Genomic DNA, 27,452 nt, shown 5'->3' with positions numbered 1-27,452 from the left:
CGTGGTGAGACGCGGTCGCGTCAGAGCCTGCCCTGAACATGTTTGTTGATCGACATCCCTCGGAATTGAGTCCAAGACTGCGACTTGGCAGGGCTTGCTAACTCCTTCGTCACCACTGTGCAGCATATCTGGGAGCGAACGACTAACCCCGCACTGACGACTAGATTGTCCAGCCTTCTAACCACTATTTTCCGGCTCCTTGTTCACTAACCAATCTCATTGACTGACCTGACAACAAATTGACACTGACACGAAACACTGAACCATGCGCTTTTAAACTCACAAAAATGACAGACTACTCGACTGCAGAACCCTCCACCACAGGGCGAAGGTCCCCCGTTTTTGGTACTGCTACTTTCTCCACACTCTCCGCTACCCGAACACCTATGTCTCCTTCAAGGCTCTCGACGTCTGCCCGTTCGCGTTAGTTTTCACTTGGTCACTGTTCATTGATGAGAAGTCACATGTCTCCTACAGTGACACCTATCCCTTCTTTATACGATAGTGATGACTCAGAACTTCAGATGCAACGAATCGTCGTTTCCCCGTCGCCATCAAGAGATTCCGACACTTATACCTACTCTGACGACAACTCCGTCGATGATGCCGCCGAGGTCGAAATGGCCCTCAGCATGATCGACAACGAACTAGCTAATACTGAAGACGCACTGACAGAATGGTCCCGTGGTTCGTCCGACCTTGGACCTTCGACATATTCATCCTACACAGGATATACAGGCACAGCCCCTCCATCAGCGATATCTGGGGACATTTATTCGTCCACGACAAACACAGTGATGGATCGCGACCGGAGAGTGTTGAGTACGATCTCTGAGCACACGGAAAATGTCAACTCGCGACCGACGTCTTTTGCGCAATCTGGGGAAACGCGAGGTAGCAGGCCTAACACGCTGCATGAGAGTGACGGAAATAGGCGAGTAGACTCGCCTAGCTTTCACGTTAGGGCATCCACGGAGCCAGCCCACACGCCAACTCGTGCTCTGCCGGCTACCACAAACAGACGGGCGGGGGAACTCATAGCATTTTTTGAGGACAAGACCGTCCCAACGCCCGGGCATACTAGGACAGCATCGGTGCCCATGGGTCCGCGTTCTCCCAGTCCCTATTCGACGACGACACAGAGTCGGTCGATGCCTACGTTCACGACGAGTTACGGATATAGCGGCACCACTGGATACGGCAGCGGATACAGCAGTGGTTATAATTCGCGACCTTCTTCGCCTACAAAGAGTCGGACAGGCTCGTCGTTGTCCGTGTCAGGACCGATCACCACAATGTCTTCACTCCTTTCACCTCCCCCGCGAGTGCCATCCTCGCTTTCGGGCGAGTCTCGCATGACCACAACCATGACCACGACGCAGACAAGCAATACGCGCAGTGGGACATCCACTTACACGGGTTCAGGCACTATCACGAACTCCGACACTTTCACGCGTACATTCACGAGTTCCGGCTTGAACACGCCCGCTGTGATGTCTCTCCGTCGACCGCAGACGTCGCCGCGTTCACCACTCACCTCGGTGAGGAACATTGTTGCAGCATGGAAGGAGCGCACACCATCTCTCGGGAGCAAGCCTGCGCGCTCAGCGGGCTCTCCATCCCCGACCCAGAGTGAGGGGCTGTTTAGTCTGCGAAGGCGTGCCGAGAGGGGATCTGTGCGGTCGCGGGACAGGAGATCATTATCAGGCGGCAGAAGATTGAGTAATACCTCTGAAGTAGATGTCGGTGCTGCTGCTGCAGGGGGAAATGGGAGCAATTCTCAGAGTACGAGTGACTTGTTTCCCCCAGCATTCGACATCGCAGAGTTAGGTCAGTACGCGAACGCGCCGGAGTCTCAAGAGGTAAGTGGCATTTTTGGCAGATCTCATCTTATCTCGGTCCCTTGATCGTCGCCAATCTGATGTCTGCATCCTCCAGCCTCTCCGGATAGGTTTACTATGGTACCTCAATGTGCACGCACCTCCACCCTATAGATGGCAGCGATGTCAGGCACTCTTATACCCACACATGCTACTCCTCTCGTGGATAGCGCCGGGAGGGGGCCGCGGCATTGTTACTCTGGACTTACTGAACTGCACAGAAGTCAAGTCCGCGCCTTCTCCGATTCTCCAGACTACAGAAGATGATGTTGGCACGATAGCTGCGAGAATGCAAACTGAAGAGATAATTGCTGCGGGTGGACAGACCAATGAACCTGGGCTGCTGGAGATCCTTTGTCCTTTCCAACTGGTATACAGTGATGGGATTGAACGACTCGGTGCTGAGAGCCCTAGAGAGAGAGTAAGATGGGTTGCCGCGATATGGTTAGTTCTGCTCATATCTGTGCTGCGAATACCCGCTCACTCGAGGAATTATGCAGGGAGGTGCTGGAGCGAGCTGTTTCCATTCCCGAGCGTTCAGTTACTCGCTCCCCTACAGGCTCCGTGCGCACGATGCGCTCTGTCACGAGTACAAGCAGCACACAGTCGGGCTCAGGGTCCATGTTGACCACCTACGTTCCTCCGCTAGACAGTATCCCGGACATCTCAGACGTCCGCTCTATTTCGAGGTCCAGCACTCGCACTGGTCTGTCGCGCAGACAGTCTTTAGCGTCCGCACATCACACCCGTGCTACCGACGATGGGGCAGTATCTACCCGCGGATATTTATATCCTGGTGATCCCCGCGTTATAGCACCTAGTAGGAGCAGCTCGCTCCGCAGGACAACCTCCTTGACGGATCTCGACCAAGAATTCAATTCCGCTTTGAGGCGTGCCCGTGAAAGCCGCCCAGGCCTTGGATTTGGTCTGGGACTTGTGGGTGGTGTCCCTATTGGAGATGGCTCCCCGGTGACGGTATCCAGTGGGCCAAGACTTGGCCGTGACGTGTACATGTCGCCTCCGCCAAGCAGTATCGGGAGAGGGAGTGACAGAGCCCGCAGTCGCATCTCCGACACCGCAACGTCGGCTTCGGATGAGGCGTTTTTCAGTGCGGAGTCCGGGACGGGCGGGACAACTACGCGGCCGTCCACCTTCTACTCATCGTCGTCCTTCACCAAGATGCTTTCGACTACCGAAGGTAGGACCACCACAGGTTTAGTTACCGACGAAACTACGCTTGACGTTGTTTCGGGTTCTGGCACGAACATCGTCCCGTCGACGCTATCTCTGAGAGGGCCATCGTCGAACTCGATGCTGGGCGACTCTCACGACTCGCACAGCAACACCACCAGCTCATACACCTATACGTCACCATCGCGCAGTGGGTTGTCGAGAGCGGGGGGGCTGAGGAGGCGGACACCTGGCAATGGCGCGCGGTCATATTCGACCTCTTACTTGGGCAGCGGAGAAGAGTCTTCTGACAAGGAAAATTCCGACTCGCACACTTCGTACGAGAGCCGATCGGTCACGGAGGGCCTCAGCACACTGGAGACGTATACCAGGACGGGAACCTTCACGCCGAGCGGAACATATACGACAAGTGATTCGTACACTCCGACGGGAACTTACACACCAACGCCGTCGTCGTACTACACTCGCTCTGCCGAGACACGTTCAGCTGAGGAAGAGGAAACGGGAAGTGTGCCAGAAAGCACTCCACCCACCTCTGAATATGTTACTGCAAAAACACCATCAAGTCCGTCTTTTGTTTCGCTGGACACGATCCCATCTGAGTCGGGGTACGAGACAGCCGAGGTCTGTTCAACCGATTACGAGACTGCCCCAAAATGCCCATCGGAGCCCGGATCTGAGTACGAGACCGTCGAAGTATGTCCCACCGAGCCCCCGAGCGAATACATTACCGCAGAGGTCTGCCCGACGGAGGCTTCTACCGAGTACGATACAGCGGAGTGCAGGTGCCTACAGCGTGACGCGGACGTCATCAGTGTGGATGTACCCCCTTCGGAGATTCCAACGATACCGGGAAGCGTCGCTGAAGAGCAGGTAGGAGAGGAGGAAGGGTTTCACCCGCTAGAGCGGGGGTTGACGCCGCGCCCGGAGGATGTCCCTCTTCCACCGTCAGCATACAGCCCCTCCGTAGTTTCGAGAGAGTTGTTGGAAGCGGAACCTGAAACCCCCACAGCTTCACCTGTCCCTACTCCTTCCACTGAAGTCCCAAGTGATGAACTACTGTCTTCCACTGAGTCCATTCCTTTCCCCTCTCCGATTCCTCCGTGGGAGTTGCCACCTCATGTCAGCATTTCTCTGTCGACTGTGACGAGCCCTACGGAGTCTTCTGTGACACCTACACCCTCAAGTATGCTCACACCTACGGTTCCGTCCACGATCGAGCAGCCGCCAACACCATCCAGCCCCGCAATTCCCGACTCTCGTTGGGGAGCCGAATCAGACTCGTCGTACGAGTCGTCTATGCTTAACGCGTCGCCTTCAGTGCAATCGCTTGCTCTCCCTGAGGGTCTTGATACCTCGTTCGAAACGTCCTTCTTGCGACCAAGCGGATCAGTCTCGTCTTCTCAAGGGTTTACTCTTCTCACACCCATAACAGAGATAAGTACCGAGTCGTCGGCGTCTGGCGTGTCTATACCCTCGTCGCCGTCGCCGTCGTTGACCCCCACACCGGCTAGTGCATCACTTTCTCCGAGTATCCCATCGCCCACTCCGATATCCGCTGAATCACCCATGACCCTTTCACGTTCCCCTTCCTCCGTGTCGTCGATCTCCATGAGTTCTTCGATATTTGATGCCCGATCACTCTTGGAGGTACCGTCCATTGTGGAGCCCTCCGTTATCGCGCCTTCAACGGAGCCATCTCTCCTTTCTACAGCTCGCTCTCCATCACCGGTCCCAATGAGAGCGGTATGTAATCTCGCCTTTGCTTTGCACTTTTGGCTGACCTTTTTCTCAGGTGTCGCCACGTGGAATACCCCTGCCGCCTTCGCCTTCGCCGCCGTCCGTTACGATGAGTGTGAGCCTGAGTACCCCCCGCCGCGAGGTGCCTTCTGTGATGTCGACCATAGAGACGATTCCGTCCGAGGCTCCGAGCACGATTCTGACCCACGACGTTAACCGTTTGTTGCAATATTTGCATGATGCTGACGCAGTTAAAGGAGAGGAGAGCAGAGAGTTAGCGGACAATGTCCAACAACTCAGGGAGGACGTGGCAGACCTCGCCGACTACCTTCATCAAGTTTGTCCTCCTTCGGTGACCCCTCCCCCAGTTCCTCACAAGGATAGATCAGTAGGAGGGAGTAGCATTATTTCTTTTCCTCGTTCGTCAGTCGAAGGCAGTGTGGTCCCTCCTCCGCCCTCGGCAGCTAGCCCAAGCATAGTCGTGTCTGCTCCACGACCAGGTCCAGCAGGACCACGAGATCTCTCCCGAGTCGGTGTGAGGGCCACAATTGTACCGGAAGACCCTGTGAGGATTTCGTCCCCAGAGTCATCTGAGAGCGATGTTTTGTCCTTCCTATCATCTCATCATTCCGACGATCTTAGTCTTCTCGAGTCGGAGACGTATCCGGTGCGCATCCCCTCACCGTCCTGGCCGTCTGATTCCAGTCCCTCCCCAGAATCATCACCACGTTCATCATCGGTGTCAGTGAGACCTCGGTCTTCGTTAGCGTATTCGTCCGATGTTAGCGAGCCTGTACCAGAAGCGTTCCCTGCTCCAATACCGTTGGCTTCATCTGCGACACCGCCGCCCTCATCTCCTACGCCGCCTCCATCGTCTCCATCTCCGTCATCATCATCCAGCGGCACCGCTCGACCCGTACCTGCTCTCAACCTTGGTCAACTCAGGGATATGCTGGAAGGCATCCGAGATCAAGTTGAAGGTCTGTCGCATGGACAAGATGCTACTAATCGTGGATTAGATGAATTACGCAACAGACCAATGGAACAGCGTTGGCAAGATTGCTGTGACAAGATTCGTAGAATGGAAGAAACTCTTCAACGCCTAGTTGATCTGGCTCAGCAAGCACAGCGACCCCCTCCTCGCGATGACGTTTCGGAGTCTGTTTATCCCTCGGATGAATCGCTGCTGGAGCACCTAGCTCGAGCTAGGGCGCAGGGCGATAGAGGCAGCATAGAGGCTCCACCTGTAGTAGCCCCCGTACCTCGTCGTGCTGGGCCTTCATTCGACGAGCAACTTGCGGAATTAATGGCAGCCGGTCCTCCCCCTCCACAGCCCCCGGTGCAAGAACCACCTCCCTTGGTTCCTCTAAGGTACCGCCCGGGACCCAGGACATCTCGTCCTCGGAGTTCCAGCCCGGTCTTCGAGGCGGATCTTCCTCGACGTCCTGGTACTGTACCTATCCCACAACCTGTACCACCTCGTGCTCCTTTCCAACCACATCGACGTCGTGCAGCGCGGCCACCGCAATTCGGTCCTCCGCCCTCTGAAGCTGAGGGAGAAGGACAATATCCTCCTCCTCCGGTCGTACCAACAGGCCGTGCTGGACCGGAAGGAGGTCGTCAACCTCGTCCTCCAAGCGATATTGATTTTTTGGACAGGGTTCTTCGTGATCGTGCGGCTCGTCGTCCGGATCTCTCAGATGGATGGTACACTGGTCCACCCGTGAGTTTTGTGCGACACTGATTATATCCAGACTTACATAGATTGTTCTGGAATAGGGCCGTGTTAGACCACCCACTGCCCCACCAGATCTAGGTGGTGATGACTCCCGACGCCGTCCTAGCGCTCCGGTAGTTCCGCCCCCTGGTGTTTTCACTGGTGTACCAGGATCGGCAGGAGTGCCATCTGCCTTTGTCCCTGCACCGGTATGTTACTGTGCTTCTTATTGTTTTCGCTCGAGAAGACACCTCCTCTTCTAGACTGTACTCCAACTGCCTCCGACATGGAATGAGTTAATGACAGTTTTGCGGGTAAGCATCTTGAGTTGAAACCTGTTATTTGAGGCTTATGTCCTTCTATCCAGAACAACCAGGATGCTACAGCGGCTTCTATTGATCAGGGGCAAGAGATAGTGCGATATTTGACCGACTTAAATCGTTGGTTATCGCAAGACGTCCTCGACCGTCAACGGGAGATACGGTCAGTACATGCGCGGTTACGCGAACTTGGCGATCACATGGACCGTGCACTTCCTGTTAGGCAGCCTCAGAGTGAGTTGTTTACTTCTTGCATTGGTTGATATAGTGGTGCTCAGGGAACTTCAGTGGCAGTATCTGTACCCGCTGGCGGGATTGTTCCGCCGCCTCCTGTACTCACACCTGGAGTTCAGATGACTGGCGTTGTGCCTCACCAAGTCCTGCCGGAAGGATTTGTGCCACAAACTGTTCACGTTCAACCTCAGCCTGAGTTTCGTAGAACGCCCTACCCTGATGTCAGGACGCCGACTCCAGATTTCTCCCCTGTCATACCTCGGCAGTCTTATCTTCAACAAGCACAAGGTATTCCCGTCGTTCCTGATCCAAATTTGTACCCGCAACCCCAACAACTACAACAGCCGCAGCAAACTTATGTGTACCAGCCTGTTGCTCCAGATGAAACAGAGGGTGTTGTTCCGAGATCCCCTTACTCGAGCGAAGGGAGTGAGGAGGACGCTCCTCCACGAATCACCATCATCCCTCCCCCCCAAATGCCACAAGGTCCCCAGGGACCGCCTGTCACGATTGTTCCCCCTCAACCTATACCCATACCCATGGTCGAGCCCACCGTAATGCGCATGCCTCCGTCGCGAACACCTTCTATACGGTCACGTCCTTCTGAGGAATACAGTGACTATGAGGTTCCGAGACAATCACCTCCGCCTGAAGTGGTCCACGTTCCAGCTTCGGCTACGGAACCTCGGGCTGGTACACCTCGACACCCTGATGCTCCCCGCAGTCAGCCGCTTGAGGCTCTTCCAGCTCTGCCACCTGCTCCTACTGCTCCTACTGCTCCTCCTGTGCTTCCTCCAGTTATCGTTCAACCACTTCCGCCTAGCGTCCCCCAAGTTGTGGAAAGGCGGCCCGCTTCGACTCGACCACCAAGGTCTCCCGTGCCTCAAAGGGAAGAGCCTGCCACGATTGTAGTTCGCACACATTCCCCAGAACGGTCACCATCTCGGGTCAGCTACCGTCGCACGCATCGCTCTCGTTCAAGATCGCCGACTCCCGGACTTCCCGTCGTTGTACAGCCGCCTCCAATGGGCCCATATCCTGGAGGACAGATGCAAATGCCGTACCCTGTTCCTCCCAGTGGTCCTGTTATCGTGCAGAGGCCTCGATCGCGATCAAGATCACCCAGTCCTATTATACTCCACTCTGACAGGGGTCGTTCTCCCAGCATAGACAGAGATGGTCGGCGGCGTAGACCTCGCTCACCGACCGGCGTTGTAGAAGGCGATCCTCACAGACGCTCCCCATCACCAACCGTCCTGCATCGACGATCGCGTCCCACAATGAGAGAAGAATATTCTCCCAGACGAGCCTCGAGGTCGCCTCCCATAGTAGTGCGCCACGGGTCAAGGTCCCCCACCATTCGACTCCCTGGTGATGTCCGGAGATCACCACCCATCATAATCGAGGGTGCCCGCCATCGCTCTCGTTCTCCAACACTAGTGCGTAGTGAGGAACCTATGATCGTCCGAGTGCCGACTTCACGCAGAGCTCCTGGAGAATATGACGAAGGCCGAAGACCTTTGCGCAGAACCCCATCTCCTGGAGAATATGAAGAGGGTCGAAGACCTTCGCGCAGAGCCCCATCTCCTGGAGAATATGACGAGGGTCGAAGACCTTCGCGTAGATCTCGGTACGGTATACCGCGCTCGGAACAAGAACATGAACGTGACCGCTCGCCTTACTCACCGGAACGAGATCCCCGCCGTCCTCGACCACCGCGCGCTGAACGCGAAGGTGAACCTCACCGTATTTCACCAAGTGAGCGGGAACCCTCAAGTTCACCCCCTCGCGTTGTCCGCTCTCCGTCTCGTCGAGCGCCTACTATCATTCGCACCGGTACAGGTCGTCGAGAATCGCGCAGGGGCTCTCCAGGTCCAACTGTGATTCATGTCGACGAACCCGAACGTATTCAAGCGCAATCACCCACTGAACCTGTGCCTCATGTAGTCCAAGTCCGATCTCGTAGACGGCCTAGTGAAGGTGCGTGCTACTTGGCAGTTATATCGTAGAAGTGCTCATTAGTCCGCAGTAACTCTACGGAGGTATAGCCGAGCTACCCCGGAAGGTAAGTCTCTTATATGGCATTGGCTCCATCGTGTTGATTGTCTGTCAGATGAACACCACGTAGAGGCTTCTCGGACTCCTAGTGATGGTACAGTAGCTTTCATTGAAGTCTTTGTACGCTCAGTTTTAACACCATTATCTCTCAAGTTTCTGCACGGCGTTTAGTTTACGAAGAGGCAGACCGGCCGACTCCAGGCAGTATGTACTTTTGTCTCATTACAAGTCTTTTCTGCTAACCATGTCTCAAGTTACACGTGCGCCGACTCAGCGAACTGCTCGCACTGCTCGTACCGAGCCGATCGCTCCACCTGTGGAAGAAGAGGAAGAAGACATCCCTCATATTCCCGGTGTTATTCATCCAGTGGAGCGTGTGCCTACAGCCTCGCGCCCTCGGGCTGGTGTTCCTAGTGTCGCTGTGGCACCACCGGAAGAAGCCGAAGAGCCTTATCTTCCTGAAGAACATGCCCTTCGGGGGCTGCCTGTGGCGGAACCTGTAGTGAGGGCACCATATGCGTCACCACCCCGTACTGCTATGGAAATTCAGCCCCGTAGACTGTCCGGTCCAGAAGACCTTGGATTCGCAGACGCAGAACGTGAACGTCAGGAACGGTTTGGAGAACTCGAGCAACAGCTTACTGGTACTATTGATGCCTTGCGAGAAGGTGAGGAGAGAAGAGACCACAGTTTCAGGGAAAACGAGGATGAAAGAGATCGTCTCTTCGCTGAGAATGAGAATCGACGAGACCAAGAAGCTCTGCAACGCCGCGACGAAATCTTGCGCGACCTTGAAGACCGAATTGAAGACCGTTTGGCAGCTGTGGCTCCTGGTGCCGGAGCACCACCGATACCTGTGCCTCCTCCTGGAGGACCGAGACCCGAGACGGAAGCTGAGGTACCCGTTTTGGAGGAAGGTGCTCCAATGGCTGCGGAGACTCAGTCCGTCATTGAATCCGTCCGCTCCGTCCAGGATGCTGCAACACGCCACGCCCAAGAGATTCTGGACACGGTGCGCATGGAGCGTGAAGAGCAGGCGCACGAACGCGAGATGGCGCAGGCGGAACGTGAGCGTGTGCAGGCCGAGAAGGACGCCGAGCATGCGCGTCAGATGGAGGAACAGCAGGCCAGGATCCGTGCTTTGGAAGAGGAACTCGCTTCGGTCAAAGCAGAACTCGCGAACGAGCGACAGTTGAGGCTGACAGAGGAGAGTGAAGGACGAGAGCGCGATCGGGCGGATTTCCGTGAACAGGTGGACGCGTTAAGGAATCAGATGGCGGATGTCACCAACATCGCATCTGAGACGCGGGATGAAGTGGCTCGGAAGAGCGAGGTGTCTGATCAGCGGTGGACAGAGAAACTAGCATGGAAGGAGGAGAAGGACGCAAAGTCTGCCCAATTGCGGGAAATGGTGGAGCAAGTCATCGCAGACAGGGAAGCTTGCAAGGCAGAGAAGGCAGAAAGAAGGGAGGCTGATACCGAAGATCGCAGACGGAGTAAGGACTCCACGTTGTTGCATAACTGTGCCTCTCTGACGTTTCTTCAGCTAAGGAAGAAATCATGGAAGCGATCGATACCTTGGCTGCCGCTCAGCGGGAACAAATGACCAGCATGTCCGAAAGTATGCTTTCTGTCTCCAAAATATTGGGATCTTCTCTGATGGACATTCGATTTGCAGGTTGGCGTGCAGATTGTGCTCATTATCATGAGATGACCATGGAGGCTGTCAGAGCCACTGCTCAGGAACGAATACCATTCAATATACAAACCGTGAGTTCATCGAGATCTTGCATCGCCTCTGCTCACTGTCTCTGTTGCCTACCAGTACCTCGATGAGTTCAGCAAGTCGCTTGCGGCTGAGGTCCGCATGCTCCTCGGCGAAGTCGGAAAATTGCGCGAAGAGAAGAGAAACCTGCAGTTGTAGGTTTCCCCTCTCCGTTCAATTGTTGCTATCCTTGCTTATGTACCCTTCCAGTGAACTCGGTTGCCTCCTTACGATGAAGTCCAAGTACGGTCCCGGTGGCGAGTTTGATCCCAACTGGTCAGCTGTGCATTGTCGAGGTTGTCAATATAATTGCTTACTGAGTAGTTTTGTTTTACAGGAGACCTACGACCGGTCCATGTGCTGGCGACGGTGCAGGTGGAGGTGCGCCACCACCTGAAGCCCCTCCTCCACCTCCTCCCGAGGAACCTATCCCAGCTCGTCCTGCTTGGCGCAGCGTGACGCACCGCGGACCTCGCCGATCCCGCCGTAACCAGCCCGCTGCTGCGGCGCCTCCTGAGGCTCCCCCCCAGGAAGTCCGACCGCCCGTCTCGTCTTGGGCGACTTGGCAACGTGAGTTATGTCTTTTGATTTTGATTCGTTGTCTTGATGCTGATGTTCTGTCGGTGTTAATGACAGCTGATCCTCACTTTGTTCCAACGCCTCCGACTGTGGAGCCTACTCTGCTCGCGCCTCCTGAATCAAGTCCTGGATTGTTCGGCCCACGATCGCCACGCGACTCACTACACCAGGAATGAATTGACGACTGAGATGACACATTCGATTGTATTTTTATTAGTACGATCTGACCTGGCGAGCCCTGCTGTGCGGTTTCTTGCTTATTTCACTCCCTCTTACGATTATCGTACTTGCAACGTGCTATGGACTGTTCATTCATGCCTGTTGTGTGATTTGGTTATGTTACTATGCTGTATATACTAGTTTGTCCGTGACAAGTGTACGCATGTTCTGTATCTTCGCCACATTTTCAATAATCGTTCAGTGTCCTCCGGCGCTTGTATAACCCTATGTCATGGTTAGGTCTTGATGTCCTGCTTTATTTGGTAAGTGACCTTCCCCTTTCAGACCTGCGCTCCAGCACCACTTAGGGCCCCTACGTCATAGAATTCCCTGTTATCGTCTATTGGGGAACGGATGAATCATCGGCAGAGGACATTCCAGAAAATTTGGGGGAGCCGTCCGGTATATAAGATGCTCGTCTCGTCTCAGAAGGGCATCCTCTCCTTTCCCTCCTCTTCCCTCTATCCTCTTTCGCCGCTCGCGGAGAAGTGAGGGATTAGTCTATTCAGAAACCCCACCGCGTTTGGTCATTTGGTGATAGCTCTTAAAAATCCAAGACGCTCACTTGTCAACGTTTGACAGCGGTCTCCTGGATCCGCCGGGTCGAGCTCAACGAAGGCGCACGCAATCTGTGACCTCCCACGTGGTCTACTCCGCCGTCTCAAGGTTGCCAGCCTTTCCGAATTCAACGATGAGACACAGATACATGTCAGTATGAGCAGCACTGGCATCGTTACCGTACGCGATGTACGGGCTCTCGATGGAGTTCACCTTCGGCATATCCGTGACCCAATGCATCTCGATATCCCGCTGTTGCTCCGGGCAATCGACGACACGCAGGAGCTTGCCTCCATAGTTCTCTTGAAGGTGGGTATCCAGGCAATCGTCCGACAAGTTGACCACTCTGTCGCAGAGCACCTCCACGCCCCTCTCTCCGTCGTCGGTATCCCGGAACAGCAGCTGGACGGAAGCGTTCAGGCGGAGCTCCCGACAAATGCGTAGGAGGAGTGCTCGAAGTCGCTGTAGAACACGACGTAGGCAACGCAAGGCTCCGATTGCTCCGCAAAACTATAGGCCCCGCAAAAAATCAGGCCGTAAGTCGGACATCAAACAAGCAGGTTTCGAAAGCCCACGCCGGCCTCGCGGCCAAGGACTGCACCTCTCCGAACACGCGGAGAGTGAGAGAGCTCGCCTATCAGTGTTGGTTATTTTATTTTCCGATCCAACGCGGTCCGCCTGTGCGACACGGCGAGCAATGTCAGGGATTCCAGCAGTTCCGGGGGAAGAGGGGTTTATTTTCCCGCGGGATGTTTCTTGGTACTTAGACTCGCCCAAGCTTTCACGGTGTGTTGTTCATCGTTGTCGCCTGCCAACTTATCGGTCTCACAGCGCATTGTCTCCTCGAGGTTCGAGTTCCCCGCAGTTCCTACTTTCCTGATATGGAAATAGGTGACGTCTTATTGTTGGTCCACTTGAGCGTACGGTCCGTGCATTTAACAGTTGTTCACTTCCCTGTGCCACCCGTGTGCCCCGAGTCATGGCTATTTAGGGGACAATATCCTCCGAGCAGCTCACATTAACGCAGACAGTGAAACCTTATTGTATCACGTCGGACAGCTCACCGGCAACGTTTGGTTCCCACATGCTTTGCCTGGCGGTTGTGACTCGCCGTTTCAAAACCTGAGAGTCTCCGTATGTCTGTCTCCATTGACTGCGCGCCTTCAATTGTCTTTACGCCGTGTCAACGAGCTGGAAGCTCCTTCCTGAAGAGGCAGGCGCTTGGCTACGTTTATTGTCTGCGCACGATAGGCGCCGGGCAAGACAATCAACGGTCCCGGGCGCTAAGCTCTCAATTGTCTCTCCTGCTCCAGCACGCGCGAGCACAAAGACAATTGACAAAAGCCATGGCCCCCTCTATGCACCTCAGGATACCTACCTTCTCCCTTCTTCCACGATCCCCTCACTTCTCCAGTGATGCGTCCTCCGGCGGACCTCGCTGTCGACACCACCGCGATGCCTGCAACGACAAAGACGATGGCAGACTCATCTACCTACACTCTTCCCCAATCTGCTACGTCGACGTCCACTATCAACAACTCACCGCCAGAGCCGACCACATCTGCGCAACCTTCTTCCCCTAAACCATCTATTCGTCTTCTGTTTTCTCTCGTACCGACGCGCGACTTCCTCCTTCTCATCCTCCCAGCAATATGCACGTCGATGTGTGCGGGCGGTGTAGCGCCGTTCATGACCTATGTGATTGGCGAAGCGTTTGACGCGTTCGCAAAATTCCCCGTCTCCGACCCGTCTGAAGCGGCCAAGCACGAGCTCTTGCACTCGGTCGGCCTCTCGGCAATTGAACTGGTAGGGCTTGCGCTCGGCGCTTTCACGCTGAGCAGCGCGACGTCCAGCTTGTGGATATGGACGGGGGAGCGCAACCTGATGGCCATACGCAAAAGGGTGTACGGCGCGGTCACACGTAAGGACATGGTCTGGTTCGACACGAAGATGGGTGCAGAGCACTCTGTACAAGCCGTCGAAAGCGATGGCCCACTTGGTGCTGGCGGTCTGATGGCTAAATTTGCGAGGTACGTTCGGTGCTCTGTACAATGATGAGTATACTCACGTTCGGTCAGAGAAACTGACGATGTGCGCGCGGCTTCGTCGCTCGCGTCGGGTATGATCGTCCAGTATTTGACGACATGCGTGACGTGCTTGATCCTCGCGTTCACCAAGTCCTGGTCGCTCACGCTCATCATCCTCTCTGCGGTGCCTGTCTTGATGTTTATCCAGGCCTTGTCACAAAATTTCGCCGGGGCTCATCTTACCGTGGAACGCGCAAAGACGGCCACCGCGGCGACGCTGGTCGACCGGGCGATCGCTGCGATTGCGACGGTGAAGGCTTTCAACGCGGAGACGTACGAACAGTCCACGCTCGGGGTCGTGCTCGACGACATGCGCAAAGCTGCGAACCGGGTGATCACCGTGTGGGGCATCACGTCCAGTCTTGGACAGTTCGTAATGATGGCGATGTTCGTGCAAGGCTTCTGGTTCGGCTCGAAGCTCGTGCGCGAGGGCACCATCAGCGCAGGCGCGGTCATGTCGGTATTCTGGGCATGTCTCATTGCGACCAGCAACCTACAGATGTGCATCCCGCAATTGATTGTGGTCACCAAAGGCAAGTTTGCGATGGCATCATTGCTTACGCTTGTCGAATCAGCCGCCGCTCCATCTCGGGGACACTCGACATGCACGCTTCACTCTCAGTCGAAACAGAGGTTCCCGCGGAAGCAGACCGACCTGCGCAAGATCATCCCCAAGAGCTGCAGAGGCGGATTCGACGTAGACGGCATCACTTTTGCGTACCCTTCGCGTCCTACCATGCCCGTACTCCAGGACCTCACGCTCTGGCTCCCATCCAATGAGATGTCCTTCATCGTCGGGGGCTCAGGTTCCGGAAAGTCTACGGTCGCACAGCTGCTCCTGCAGATGTACCACCCTCAGGAAGGCACCATCCGGCTGGACGACCAGGACCTCGCATACCTTGACAAGGACTGGACGCGCGAGCACGTTGCTGCGGTGTCTCAGGGCTGCATTCTCTTTGACATGAGCGTGCACGACAACGTTGCAATTGGACTCGTGAGCCCAGGAAGCCAAAGGCGGCCTAAAGACGTCACGCGCGAGGAAGTCATTAGTGTGTGCCGTGCGGCGCTCATGCATGACTTCATCAGGGACTTGCCGGACGGGTACGACACTCAGCTTGGAACCGGTGGTGCCAATCTATCTGGCGGCCAGAAGCAGCGCTTGGCCATTGCCCGTGCGCTATTGCGTAACCCTACTGTACTGATTCTCGGTGAGTTTTACTTGTATTTTTTTAATCAAATAGCCACTGAACTGTGGGGTGGATTTCACAGACGAAGCCACGTCCGCGCTGGACGCGACGTCGCGCATTTTGGTATTCGAAGCCATCAAGCTATGGCGCCAGAACATGACTACAATTGTGATTACACATGATCTCTCTCAAATCGATTTGGAAGATTTCGTATACTTGCTCAAAGACGGTACCGTTGTTGAGCAGGGATACCGCAATAAACTCGAGTCTTTCCCCGGCGAGTTCTCCCAGATGCTCATGACTCAGGGTGCAACTGGTGGTTTCCCAGAGAAGCTTGAGGAGGCGCCGGTGCCAATCCCGGTCGAAGCAATCCTTGAGCAACAGGACGCGGAGAAGCAGGAGGAGCTTGAGGCTGTCACGGGCAGCACGCGTGCACTGAAGCACCAGAGCATCGCGCACTCAACATACCGTCCGCTAACGATGAGCAACTGGATGTTCGACGTCGTCGCGGACCTTACCAGGCCAGCCAGCGAGTCGTCCCCGGCGGTAGTCTCCGGCCACGAGACTCGCACCCAAAGCCGGTTTGTCCCTCTCGAGACGTGCCTAGAAGAGTCACCAGTCGATGTCAGCAAGCAGGCGCGTAGACAGACCCTGCATATCGACATTCCCGTCCTGCCTTCGCCTGTTGCTTCGACTGCCTTTAGCCACCGGTACAGTCTGCAGTTTACTCCCACATCTCCGACACTCTACTCGGCGAGCCATTCATCCAGCTCTTTTTTCTCCACCATCGTGGACGATGACGAGTTTGAATTCGAGAAGCTCGCTGTGGAGAAGAGCGCGTCCATGTCGACTCGTAAGCGACTAGATATGTCTACCATGAAGCCACCCGCGAAGCGGGTCCGAGCACAGTGGGACGAGAAGAGCTTGGCGAAGCTGACTGCTGTGGAGGTGGCGGCTGAGCCAACCGAGTCTAAAGAAGGCTCGCCAAAAGTGCAGTCTTTCTGGAACCTGATCCGCGACGTCTACCCCACCTTGCCTCATAAACCTCTCATTGCCTTCGGTGTCCTCATTTGCCTTGCCAGCGGGGCTATGACTCCCATATTCTCGTATCTTCTTTCTCGTCTCCTTTTCGAAGTCTCCATCGGTGCGCGGGACGTTTCGACTATCAACATGTACGGTGGCATCGTCCTCGCTGTAGCTGCCGTGGATGGGCTATTCATTGGTCTCAAATACGCCATTATGGAGGTCGCCGCGATGAGCTGGGTTACGCGCATTCGCAAAGTCTGCATAGCGCGCGTGTTCTCACAGGACAAGAAGTGGTTTGACAAGAGCGAGAACAGTCCCTCGCGCATAGTGCAGATTCTCATCAAGGACGGCGACGATTCGCGTTCGCTGATCGCGACGGTGCTTGCCCAGTCCATAGTCGTGTGCGCGATGCTCGGTGTCGGCCTAACCTGGGCGCTCGTCCGCGGATGGCAACTTACGCTTGTTGGCTTTGCAATTGCACCGGTGTTCGGCATCTCCATGGCCGTGCAGACTAACTTGGTCGCCGCCTGCGAGACGAGAAACAAGCGTGCGCGCGAGGAGGTTGCCAAGGGGTACTACGACGTAAGTTGTCTTCATGGATTGTCACGGCGTTGCATTGCTGACTTCTTATGCAGGCGATTTCAAACGTTCGTTCGATTCGTGCTATGGGCTTCGAGGGCGCTTTTCAGCAGAAATTCGACAAGGCTGCTGATAATGCTCTTACAACGGGAGTGCGAGGCGCTTTTGTGGAGGGCTGCACGTACGGCGTTGCCAGTGGCCTGATCTATCTCGCGGAAGCGCTATTGTTCTACGTTGGTGCTGTTCTCATCTCCAATGGCACATACGATTACTTGCGGATGGTTCAAGTGCTGAACTTGGTCGTGTTTTCTGTCTCCATTGGTTCGCAGCTCATGGCGTTCAGTGCGTATCTCTTTTTCCTGTGTCGTCTGTAAATGCTGATCTAATCTATACATTGCAGCACAACGAATCGCGAAGTCTGTCCATGCCACTCGCGACTTCAATACCCTGCTCAAGCTCTCCATGTACACCGATGAAGCACGCGGATCCCTCCGGCCAGATGTCCGTGGCGCTTTGAACTTTGAGAAGGTTTCCTTCTCCTATCCTGAGCGACCAGACGTTCCCGTCTTGAAGAATTTGAATGTGGAGATTGCGGACGGCGAGTGTATCGCTATCGTCGGCTCTTCGGGATCCGGGAAATCGACCATCACTGCCCTCCTCCAGCGTCTCTATGAGCCCACCTCGGGCAGGATAACCGTCGGCCAGCAAGAACTGCGCTCAACGGATGTACATCATCTTCGGGACCACGTTGCCGTCGTGAGCCAGAACCCTAATCTCTTCGACACCACAATATCTCAGAACATTTCATACGGTACCTCGACGCTCACCGCTGAGGACATACGACGCGCTGCACAGGCTGCAAACGTGCATGAATTTATTGAGTCCCTTCCAAAAGGGTACGACACTCTCGTCGGCGAGAATGCGTCCCTTATCTCTGGCGGGCAAGCGCAGCGGCTGCAGATTGCGCGGGCGCTGGCGCGCCCCGCGCGTATTCTCATTTTGGACGAGTGCACTTCTGCGCTGGACGCTTTAAATCAAGCTGCGGTGATGGACACGCTCCGGCACGCGATGCTCGGGCGGACAACACTCGTTGTAACGCACAAGCTGCAGATGATGCGCATGTGCGATCGTATCCTTGTCGTGCACGACGGCGCCATCGCGGAGCAAGGCACCTACGAGTCGCTCATGGAGCGGCATGGTGTCTTTGCACAACTCGCGAGTGGCGGCGAGTGGAACGGCGAGTGATCGTTGCTTGGTGATCTGTATTTCGTTTTTCTTCGTTCGCCGCCTTTCGTTCTTTCACCCCAGCTGTAGCATTGAACATTTCCATCCGATCCCGCATCTCTCTCTGTGTCCACTGTCTTGCATGGGTTATTTGATATCTGATAGCGAACTCCAGGTACTGTTACATTCGACATTCGAGTATTACTCCTCTTACGATACACATACTACGCTCATTGTAACATTACCGCATCACACATTGTATTCGCACTCACGAATAACATCCACGATTTTCATGGGAATGACTGCTGGACGTGGACCGCCGTAGTCATTCGACCTATGGAAGAACAGTTAGCGATATCGACTCTGCACCGATGGAAAAGTGAATGGTATCCAGCGAGAACAAGAGTAGATCGATTGCACAGCTTTGAGAACAGGGGCACCGCAGAATGGGTCGTGGTATACTCATCAGGGGGAGAAAACAATTGTTACACCGTAATAGTACATTGGAGCTCTAGAAAATGCCGACGAGTTGCCTTCACAGTCGCTGCGCAATTGCGCACAGGACACTACGCACTGTAATGTACTGCAATACAGTACGGTAGCGGATGTTCCCAAAAGAATCTTAACGACCGTACCTAGGGAACGACGAGTCAATAAATGTTGACCGTCACGGAGACGGTACACCCACTTCTGCAACTCCCATTCTCTGTTGTCGAGGGGACAGACGTTCCTTGTCTTGAGCCACCGTGAGATGCAGTGGAAATGGAACGCATGCTGCGTTATTGTCTGTGTCAGCGACTGTCCCACATGCCTCGAGACCGCGGAATCTGTACGTACGTTGCAGATACCCCACGCGGCATTGCACTCCTCGCTGGTGGCGGAAACTTGGTTGGCTTGACAATCAATGCCTGCGAGAAGTATTCGTGTGATTCAGCGAAGATACGAGATAAACGGAGTGCGTACAGAGATCCATGATGTGGTTTCGGCAGATGGCACAATTGTCCACAACAATATCTAAACTTATCGTCAATGCGTGCTGAGACACTGGACCAGGATCAGAGTCAACGCACCCCATGCCCAAAGAGCAACGGCGTTCCACTACGCGCAGCATGTCCGTACACGGTGCATGAATCGCAAATGAGCCCGGTCGTCAGTGGGAGGAACAGGACGATCGCTTTGTGTTCGCACCTTCTTCACTTCGAATCGCTTCTTAGCGTCGTCTTTGTCGCCGCTCTTTGCAACGGTAGAGGCGGGGGGATCTACATCCATGTCGGCCATTATGCAATCTGTGGAGAACCGAATGGATGTAATCTGGCAAGGCGAGCACAAGACAAGGTGTGTGTAATAGGCGCGCGTCTTCTTGGAGAGGTCACGTCCTGTCACACGCCACAGAGTCACATGTTTGGGCCCGGGTCACGGTGTGCGTGCACGACCACAACTTGAAGCTCGGGAGCGCAAGCGGCTTGACATCATACTAATCTACCCATAGCTGGTACTTGCAATGGCAGAGACAAATCAGGCTCTCATACAGGAGTTTCACTCCCACTTCCAGACCATGCGTTCCGGTCTGCAGCGATTTCTATCTCTCACCTCTCATTCCTGAAGACTGGCCTGGACAGAACTCACCACTCGCCTGGAAGCACTCAAGTCTGGTGGTGCAACACCGGACGGACTGGAGTCGTTGTCTCTTGATGTGGCTAAGCTACGGAAAGAACTGACAGACGGAACTGATTTCTTACCGAGTTATGATCAACGGCAATGTGAACTTGTGAGCGTTCACTGGTTCAACACTTTTGTGCATTGGATTTGATATTTTTTCAGCGGCTGAAAAATATTGAGGATACTCTAGAAAACTTACGGGCATCATCTGCTCCGAAGCCTAAATTCTCCTTCAAACGGAAGGTGAACAAACCTGCCGTCTCTCCATCTGCTGCTGCTTCGGTCTTCGAGTCTACCCCAAGCGCAGGTATCTCGCATCTAAATACCTTTCCATCCAGTAGCCTGAATCTCGTGGGCCGCTCACACATCTTCTTGACTTGGTCCTCGCTTCCCGTCCGAACATCATCTGCGTCTGATCTGAGCATCGCAGACCTCGACTATTGCGTCGTTAATCTCCTGCCCTCAGAGTCTGCAGGACAAGTGGATGCGAAATCCTTCAGCATCACAGCGCTGCACGTCCGCAACATCAGCAACAGCATCGTTATACTTCCAGAAATTGAAGGGAGCGCGCTTTTGCACGACCTGACGAGATGTGTAATTGTTCTCGGATGTCATCAGGTAGGTGTTTCCCATGCCTACTTGTGCGAGATCTCATACACAGTTATTTTTTGCAGTATCGAATGCATACGTCATCGAATGTCGACGTGTATCTGCACGTACCTTCCGACCCGATAATTGAGCATTGCACTGGCATCCGTTTCACGGGCTATCCTCGTTCCTTGCATGCTGCGGCCTACAGTCCGGGCAGCCGAATTGAGCCTGTGAGTTTTGCATTTTCATTGCTTCAATATTGGCATGAATTCGCTAGTTGACTATTTTATACTAGGTTCCTGCCAGCAATCACTTATCCGTGAAAGATTTTTCTCACATCCGCGCGTCCCCGTCGCCGAACTGGTCATTGCTTCCTGAAGAGAAGCTGATTGCGGAACCAGATTGGCCTGGTTCGTCGAAACAGGACGGTGCGAATATGGATAGTGTTCTCGACAAGCTTCTGCCTGTAACGTAGCTCCGTGCGGAAGATTTTTTCTAGTTATGACTGTTGCCGTAAGTTTTATTCGATACAGTCTCTCCTCGTCTGCAACTTTCTTGAGCTATCCGACAAAGTCGTTGTCGTCCGAAAATGGTGTCATATCGTTGTCGAATGACCTCCACTTCGTCGGATATCCGTTCAAGCTCCGGAAGTTCGTTTCGTAGGTCATTGCGTGTATGATAAGTGGATTGACACTAATCAGATGCGGTTACTTATACTCAGCTTGAAAAAGCTGGAAGTTACCTGCGCCGCCTCTACACTGCCTCCGAAGACTGGCATACGGGTTGCATGACCCTCTGCTCAGTTTTTCAGCCCATTGGTTCGGAGCACCCAGCAGCAAAGGCCGTAAGTAAGCATACCGTTGTTCGTAGGTTGTATGGGGAAAGCAAGACGCACGGGTATTGATGATGCGGGATTCGGTATGGGGCTCCACGCATGGCGTCGCGGGCACTGTTGTCTTTAGTCTTCGGCCCTGGCACCTGCGCACAGCATGCTTTTCACTTTCTCTACCTTCTCTTTCGCTGGCTACCTGATGCGCCCTCCTCCAGAATCCGAGGTTCTGGGAGAGTTAGATCTTATGTCGCGTTCCTCCGTGACCGGGATGCACCTAGTAACGCGGGGCGTACCACAGAAGACATACCAGTTCAATGATTCTGAGTGCGACAAGGGCCCACATTCGCTTTGATGGTTCGCCTTGCGTTTGGACGTGCTGTACTGGGGATCGGACACGCAGCCCGAAGGCTCGATCTTTTGGACAGAGTATAACATTATCTTCCACGATCTGCGTTTCTCCACATACATCACCCCCCTTAAGTTCGCGAGTCCCCACATCCTGCGCTGCGTGGACACTGCATCCCTCCCCCTATTGTTTATTAGAGTTTCTTCACGGGTAGGATGGACGACTGTATCGAGGCATGCTGTACGGACCGCCTCGGCGTTGCGACGCGTCGGGCGCTAATTACTCGTCCCGCAGGCTTCATGTGCTTCTCCAGCACGGACTGGTGTTGCTTCAGTGAGTGCCTCGCCGGTCTGTGTCCCTGTACCGATGTTGATGTTGGTGGAACAGACCAGCCTTGCGGCCTCCGTGGGTTCAGAAGCCCCGAGTACGACGAGGTCGGGAACGGCCCGCGGGGGGTGCGGGGGAAGGGTAAGGATGCGGATGCGGGCGATCAGATGAATAGGCAGCCTGCGCGGGCGCAGGGGATGTTGGTGGATCGCAAAGGAGGTCTGGCCGCCGGTGCCCAGCCGCCGGTCGTAGGGCGGACAAGTGACCAGATATCGAGACCCTCTGTCGCGTTTGAGTTTATTTCCTTGGGCCCTACTGTCTCGGTCCCTGGTGCGATACCGGTGTCAAGGGGCTTACCTGAGGGTACATGTACCCGTCTCGGTGCGCGTGCGTCTGTGTGACCTGTATGCTGTGATTTTCTGCTGTGAGTAATCTGCTCTGTGATATTACTCTTCAAAATCTGATATTGCGTACCTACTTCTGGGTGCTCGTATCCTGCTACTTGAGACTTCACGGCCAGGCTCTCCGTCTCTTCCACGACCCAGACATGACGGCCATGATATGTGATGACCCTAGTAGTACCTCCGAGTATTTGTTGAACATGTAACTTTGCAGTGATTCAGTAGTCTGTCGCTACGCCCCGGAATGAACTTGTTCAAACCCGTATTTTTTGCCCCCAGTCGAAGTTTGAGCTTGAATATCTATCCACAAGGTTTCGCGATGTCATATCTGCTGACAAGCGCGTGTGTATTTAGCGCCCGACCTCAAATCTTTCACTCAGACTTTCACCTGCATTTATCATGATATGAACTCACGCCGTAGTATGCAGGACAGACAAAGCACCTGGTTTTACATCGGCTCGGCGCTCAGCAGCCGTGGAGATGGTTGCGGGCTCAATAGGCCAAATGGGATCCCAGACGGAGCAAAGTTTGCCTGACTCGGACGCGGTAACCTTCACCACTTTGACGTCCGCCGTCACTCCTGCGCGGCTCTGAACCCGTGTCTTCCACACTCCTTTTCTTCTCTGTCTTACCTCTGCTCGAAGATTATTGCCTGGTTTGCTGCTCGCACAAAATAACCTGTGGGCCAACTCGACATCTACCGCGCAAAGCGTGACTGCGTGGACGTGGAACAAGACAAGTACTAGAACAGGATGGACGAATCGATCGGGTCGTGTTTCGGGGCGTGCTGTACGTGACTGCATCTTTGTTAGTGCCTGTGCAGCTACTCACTTGCACATCCCGTAGGCGCGATATGTACATCTTCCGCATTAGAACAATGGTGTTTCTCCAGTGCGCTCCTGCCTCTCTTGCCCTGATAGTTTCTGCCCTCGACTAACGTAATCGCACGTCAGACAAGTGCGGGACTCGTGGCAACGGCTCGAGTGGGTGCTGTGGATCGTGCTTCGACCGCTCTTTCGACCACGACGAGTTCGCGGAGGAGCGGCGCGCGGGAAAGGCAGTGGGCGTGGCGGTGGACGTTCAGCCCTCGCCAAAAAATGGGATGGAGGTGGCGCGACGGTCGTCTGATTTTGCCGTGCCTGCAGAGGGGGGCGGTACGGGGAAGGAAGCGAAGGACGATGAGGAGGGGAGGCGACCGAGGCTTGACCATGCACGCGCGACTTTGCTTCACGGTACGTCCGTCCGTCGGTAAGGAGTCGACGTACATTCTTGGGCTGGATTCAGCAGGGACTCTGGATGGACCTGTACTACATAGTCTGCAGCCACTTGGCTACCGTACAACGCTCGTAATCACTTCTTGCAAGCCGTGCTCCATCCCTTTGCGCCACGCGTAGGCATTACTGGTCGGCACCAAACTGGCACTCTGCGACCGGCAGTTGAGTAGAAAATTTTACGCTGACCGACTGTGAACAGTGGCTCTGGGTGATATGGAATACTTTAGTGTGCGTATATGGGTTGCGAGATATGCAGTAGTTATATAGCTGTAGCGTAATGATGCCAAGGTCCATCTAGAGTCTATAATGCCCTGGATATGCTCACGGCACACCGGACCGCTCACCGCCCTTCCGCCGCACGCGCCTCAAGGAGCTCACGCAGGCGCTGTGCGATGCCCTCTGTGAGCTGGACGATACCGTCGGACGTGCAGAGACGGTACGAGGGCATCGGCTGGTATGTCTCTGGCAGGATCTGCATGGCGCGTAGCGGGGACAAGGAGCGCAGTCGTGTTCAGTGTCAGACAACGTGAGCGGGAAGATGGCAGACGCACCTGCCCGTCCTCGACACGCACGGAGCCGAGGATGTCGTCGGGGTCGCCAATGCGCCCGAGCGCGGGAATGTTCCGGTTGTCTGCGAATTGCATTCAGAGTCCTATCAGCCTCCCTCCTCGGTGGGGACTCGACCAGAAAGCGAGCGCACCATGTATGTGCATCCAGCCCTGCTGCGTCTGCAGCGCCGAGTTGATCTGGACGTAGTCCGTGCCGTCGGCGAGCGCGGAGCGGACGGCTTCCTGCAGGAGGGCGTGGAACTTGTCTAGGACACCGAATATAAGCGTAAATACTATCAATCCATATGCACCACAACAAATCCAAGGGTGGTATAATATAACGCAAATGGGGACGCACCGTTCTCCTGAAAGTCGTTCAGCCCCGCGCCGTCCGCCGCGTCTGTGTCTGCGGGGGTGCCGGCGGGGAGCCAGCCGATGACGGTGTCAGACTGGACGTCGTGCGGGGGGTCTGGGAGGAAGGAGAGCGCGAAGACGGGGACGGAGGCGGAAATCGGTGTCGGCGCCTCAAAGAGGTGGTAGAAGAGGTCAGGCCGGTCGGGGTCGCAGAAGGACGCGGTGCTCTCGTTCGGCGCGTCGGCCTCGGCCGTGCTGTACGGCATGTGCTGCGGGCGGGCAGAGAGCGGCGGTGTTCGGCATGTGCATAGGCGTGTTGTCAGAGCAGGAAGGCGAGTTTGCCAGCTGTGTCTCGGGCTTGGGGAGTGGAATGTCCGCAGAGGATTTCGGAACGCGATTTGCAGAGCCTTTGTCCGCGAATTTGTCGTCAGCGATGCTCCTGGTATTATAAGCAGCGATGGAGTATAAGTTCGTGGAAATACCATCCGGAAAGCCATGTCCTCAGTAAAAACAAATGTGCAAAAAGTCGGAAAGATGGTGGAGACAAAGCTCGAAGTCTCACTGACGACACGAAATTCTTTCTAGTAAATATTCACGTGATCGACACGAACACGCGACGCGACAAGTACTCGCTACAAAAATCGATAGAAGATATAACCACGATAAACAAAGAGTCGTCGAAGACAAGAAAACAGACAAGACAATCGGCGAATATCACGCCCTGGATATCCGAGGCATCATAACCGTCAAAAAAGTTGCAACACCATAAGCTTGCAACTGCGAAATAAACAGACAAAGAGGGAGCATCAAGATGAAGCTGTCCGAGCTAGCTTCATAAACGGCGCTCTCGCTCTCGCACCACTCTCGTCCCTTTCTTCCTCTCTTGGGGGTTCCATGACCGTGTCCACCCACGCAAGAGCCCAGGCAGCGCTTCCCGCTTTGGCTCCCCCCAACACGCACCTCTTCTCACCGTCGTCGGGCAGGGCTTCCCACCTACTCCGTGTAGGCTGTGTGTCTCCTCGATCTACAAATAGGACGTCAGTATTAGAACCGAAAGACAGGAAAAAGAAGACACTCACAAAGAACAATACCCGTCTGCGGCTCGTATACACCAAACGGGAAGTCAGACTCATCCCACAGCTTCCTCCGCTTTCCGTTATCCCTCGTCAGTTCCTCGCCCGGCCGTGTCTCCCCCACCAACTCCACTTTCCCCTCCACGCTGCGCCCCTCCCCAAGGATACCACCGCACGCCTTGAGCGCTTCCTTTCGCAAACGCGCCCACTCCTCACCCACCTCGACCGTGCGCTGCGCCGCAACATACATCCAGTTCTCCTCGTTCAACCCATCACGGTTCAGCATCGACTTCCGCACCGCGTTCAGCGGGCCGTCGCTGTACGGGCCCCACCCGGACCCGCCGAAGATCGTCGTAGGCCCGCCCGCGCGGTAGATCCCGGGCCCGGCCCCGCCGCGGTCCTGCTTCGACGCCTGCGCCCCCGCGAGCGCGGCTGCTTCCGCCGCGATGGTGGAGATATCCTGCAGTTCGCCGACGAGATCGCCTGGCTTGAGCCCCTTCGCGACTACGTCCTCGAGCGCCTTGTCCTCGTAGTAGTCATCCACCACCCATCGGCCCTCTGGGGCGTGATTAGTTCTGCGTAGCATGTAAGATACCAAGGGAACACACCGAGAAGCATCTTTGCACCATGCAGCTTGTACGCGCTGCGGGCGGTGATGAGGGTGACGCTCCGCGTGCGGAGGTGCGAGCCGAGCTTGCCCGCCTCGATGAGGTGCTCCTTCTCCCACTGCGTCGCGTTCATCTTCATCGCGAGCGCGTTCCGCCGGAAGTAGTACAGCGAGTCCCGAAACCCGGACGAGCGTGCTGCTTCTATCGCGAGCATGTACTGCCGCTCGGGGTGACGATTCGGTAAAGTGAATGTCTGCGCCTTGAACCGTCGGCCTGTAGTGTGCACTGTACATCAGCCAACAATAGCATGAGCTTCGCAGCGAAAGCACTCACCGCCGAGCAAGTTCCCGTTCGCGTCGATCTTGGTGTCGCCCTTGGGGTCGTCCTCTGTGACATACTCATCCCCCTCGATGATGTACACTTTCCCCTGGATGCGACGGAACGGCTTTCCCCCGCCCACTGGGCCCTCCTGCCCCTCCACAACAGCGCCCGCCTCTTCCCCCGTGCCGCCCTCGCCTTCCTCGTGACTTCCCTCCCCACCGCGTCCAGGTAGCTTGATTGTAATCCCGCGTCCGCGGCCTCGTCCCCGCCCACGACCCCGTGCGCGCCGCGGCGTCGCCGTCCCGCTCGTCGCTCCCCGTGGCCGTCCCCGCGGCCGCCCGCGCCCCCGGCGCGCAGGCGTCCCCTCGTGCTCGGCGCCTTCATGCGCGCCCGCCTCGCTCCCGCCGTCCCCCTCGCCTTCGCCTTCGCCCTCGCCGTCCCCCTCGCCCTCGCCGTCATCGTCCTCCTCGTGCTCGTGCTCGTCCTCCGTGGCTGTGCCCTCGAAGTCGCCAGAGACTCGCGAAAGGGGCGTGCCGCCCGCCTCGTGCTCGACGTCGACGTCGAGGTGCAGGTTGAGGTTGTCGTCCGTCGGGGGCGTGTCCGCGACGTCGGAGGCGGGGGAGGCGTGTGCGGGTACGCCGCCGCGGCGAGGCCTGATGATGATTTTCGGGATGTGGCCTGTTGGACGGGGCGTGCTTGGCGCCATCAGTGGTAGCTGTGTAGCCTGTGTTACAGATGTTGGCAATGGCAGCGG

The 27,452-nt window shown here is 55.5% G+C and overlaps 9 protein-coding genes across 9 annotated transcripts; 6 read left to right on the top strand and 3 right to left on the bottom strand.

Annotated features, from left to right (window-relative positions):
- Nucleotides 1-287: 287 nt before the first annotated feature.
- SCP_0505180 (predicted protein) lies at nt 288-11,660 on the top strand (the record flags this gene model as incomplete). Its single annotated transcript, XM_027758581.1, has 19 exons — nt 288-423; nt 478-1,862; nt 1,939-2,324; nt 2,381-4,817; nt 4,867-6,534; nt 6,591-6,737; nt 6,792-6,842; nt 6,896-7,082; nt 7,137-9,062; nt 9,112-9,147; nt 9,196-9,234; nt 9,294-9,344; nt 9,395-10,636; nt 10,687-10,761; nt 10,819-10,910; nt 10,966-11,060; nt 11,116-11,181; nt 11,243-11,475; nt 11,542-11,660. The coding sequence occupies 19 exons, from the start codon at nt 288-290 to the stop codon at nt 11,658-11,660; spliced, it is 10,371 nt and encodes a 3,456-aa protein (XP_027614382.1).
- Nucleotides 11,661-12,495: 835 nt separating this feature from the next.
- Nucleotides 12,496-12,705, top strand: SCP_0505170 (hypothetical protein; the record flags this gene model as incomplete). The annotated part of the gene is made up of 1 exon (XM_027758580.1): nt 12,496-12,705. The coding sequence occupies one exon, from the start codon at nt 12,496-12,498 to the stop codon at nt 12,703-12,705; it is 210 nt and encodes a 69-aa protein (XP_027614381.1).
- A 972-nt stretch (nt 12,706-13,677) lies between these two features.
- On the top strand, nt 13,678-18,385 carry SCP_0505160 (hypothetical protein; the record flags this gene model as incomplete). Its single annotated transcript, XM_027758579.1, has 5 exons — nt 13,678-14,291; nt 14,340-15,556; nt 15,618-17,143; nt 17,197-17,482; nt 17,541-18,385. 5 exons carry the CDS (start codon nt 13,678-13,680, stop codon nt 18,383-18,385), a joined length of 4,488 nt encoding a protein of 1,495 aa, XP_027614380.1.
- Nucleotides 18,386-18,986: 601 nt separating this feature from the next.
- On the bottom strand, nt 18,987-19,642 carry SCP_0505150 (RING-box protein; the record flags this gene model as incomplete). The annotated part of the gene is made up of 6 exons (XM_027758578.1): nt 18,987-18,999; nt 19,053-19,138; nt 19,202-19,272; nt 19,328-19,378; nt 19,435-19,462; nt 19,553-19,642. The coding sequence occupies 6 exons, from the start codon at nt 19,640-19,642 to the stop codon at nt 18,987-18,989; spliced, it is 339 nt and encodes a 112-aa protein (XP_027614379.1).
- Nucleotides 19,643-19,865: 223 nt separating this feature from the next.
- Nucleotides 19,866-21,089, top strand: SCP_0505140 (TBCC-domain-containing protein; the record flags this gene model as incomplete). The annotated part of the gene is made up of 5 exons (XM_027758577.1): nt 19,866-19,929; nt 19,984-20,132; nt 20,186-20,641; nt 20,698-20,844; nt 20,910-21,089. The coding sequence occupies 5 exons, from the start codon at nt 19,866-19,868 to the stop codon at nt 21,087-21,089; spliced, it is 996 nt and encodes a 331-aa protein (XP_027614378.1).
- A 918-nt stretch (nt 21,090-22,007) lies between these two features.
- On the top strand, nt 22,008-22,520 carry SCP_0505130 (hypothetical protein; the record flags this gene model as incomplete). Its single annotated transcript, XM_027758576.1, has 2 exons — nt 22,008-22,125; nt 22,180-22,520. 2 exons carry the CDS (start codon nt 22,008-22,010, stop codon nt 22,518-22,520), a joined length of 459 nt encoding a protein of 152 aa, XP_027614377.1.
- Nucleotides 22,521-23,272: 752 nt separating this feature from the next.
- On the top strand, nt 23,273-23,772 carry SCP_0505120 (hypothetical protein; the record flags this gene model as incomplete). The annotated part of the gene is made up of 3 exons (XM_027758575.1): nt 23,273-23,309; nt 23,367-23,411; nt 23,474-23,772. 3 exons carry the CDS (start codon nt 23,273-23,275, stop codon nt 23,770-23,772), a joined length of 381 nt encoding a protein of 126 aa, XP_027614376.1.
- A 362-nt stretch (nt 23,773-24,134) lies between these two features.
- SCP_0505110 (hypothetical protein) lies at nt 24,135-24,962 on the bottom strand (the record flags this gene model as incomplete). Its single annotated transcript, XM_027758574.1, has 4 exons — nt 24,135-24,266; nt 24,346-24,425; nt 24,495-24,608; nt 24,701-24,962. The coding sequence occupies 4 exons, from the start codon at nt 24,960-24,962 to the stop codon at nt 24,135-24,137; spliced, it is 588 nt and encodes a 195-aa protein (XP_027614375.1).
- Nucleotides 24,963-25,502: 540 nt separating this feature from the next.
- Nucleotides 25,503-27,404, bottom strand: SCP_0505100 (Chromatin structure-remodeling complex subunit RSC7; the record flags this gene model as incomplete). Its single annotated transcript, XM_027758573.1, has 4 exons — nt 25,503-25,720; nt 25,776-26,327; nt 26,378-26,650; nt 26,711-27,404. The coding sequence occupies 4 exons, from the start codon at nt 27,402-27,404 to the stop codon at nt 25,503-25,505; spliced, it is 1,737 nt and encodes a 578-aa protein (XP_027614374.1).
- Nucleotides 27,405-27,452: the final 48 nt, after the last annotated feature.

The sequence above is a fragment of the Sparassis crispa genome, assembly GCF_003851025.1.
Source record: "Sparassis crispa DNA, contig_000004F, whole genome shotgun sequence".
Taxonomy (NCBI): Eukaryota; Fungi; Basidiomycota; class Agaricomycetes; order Polyporales; family Sparassidaceae; genus Sparassis; species Sparassis crispa.
This window is presented reverse-complemented; position numbering and strand designations above follow the sequence as displayed.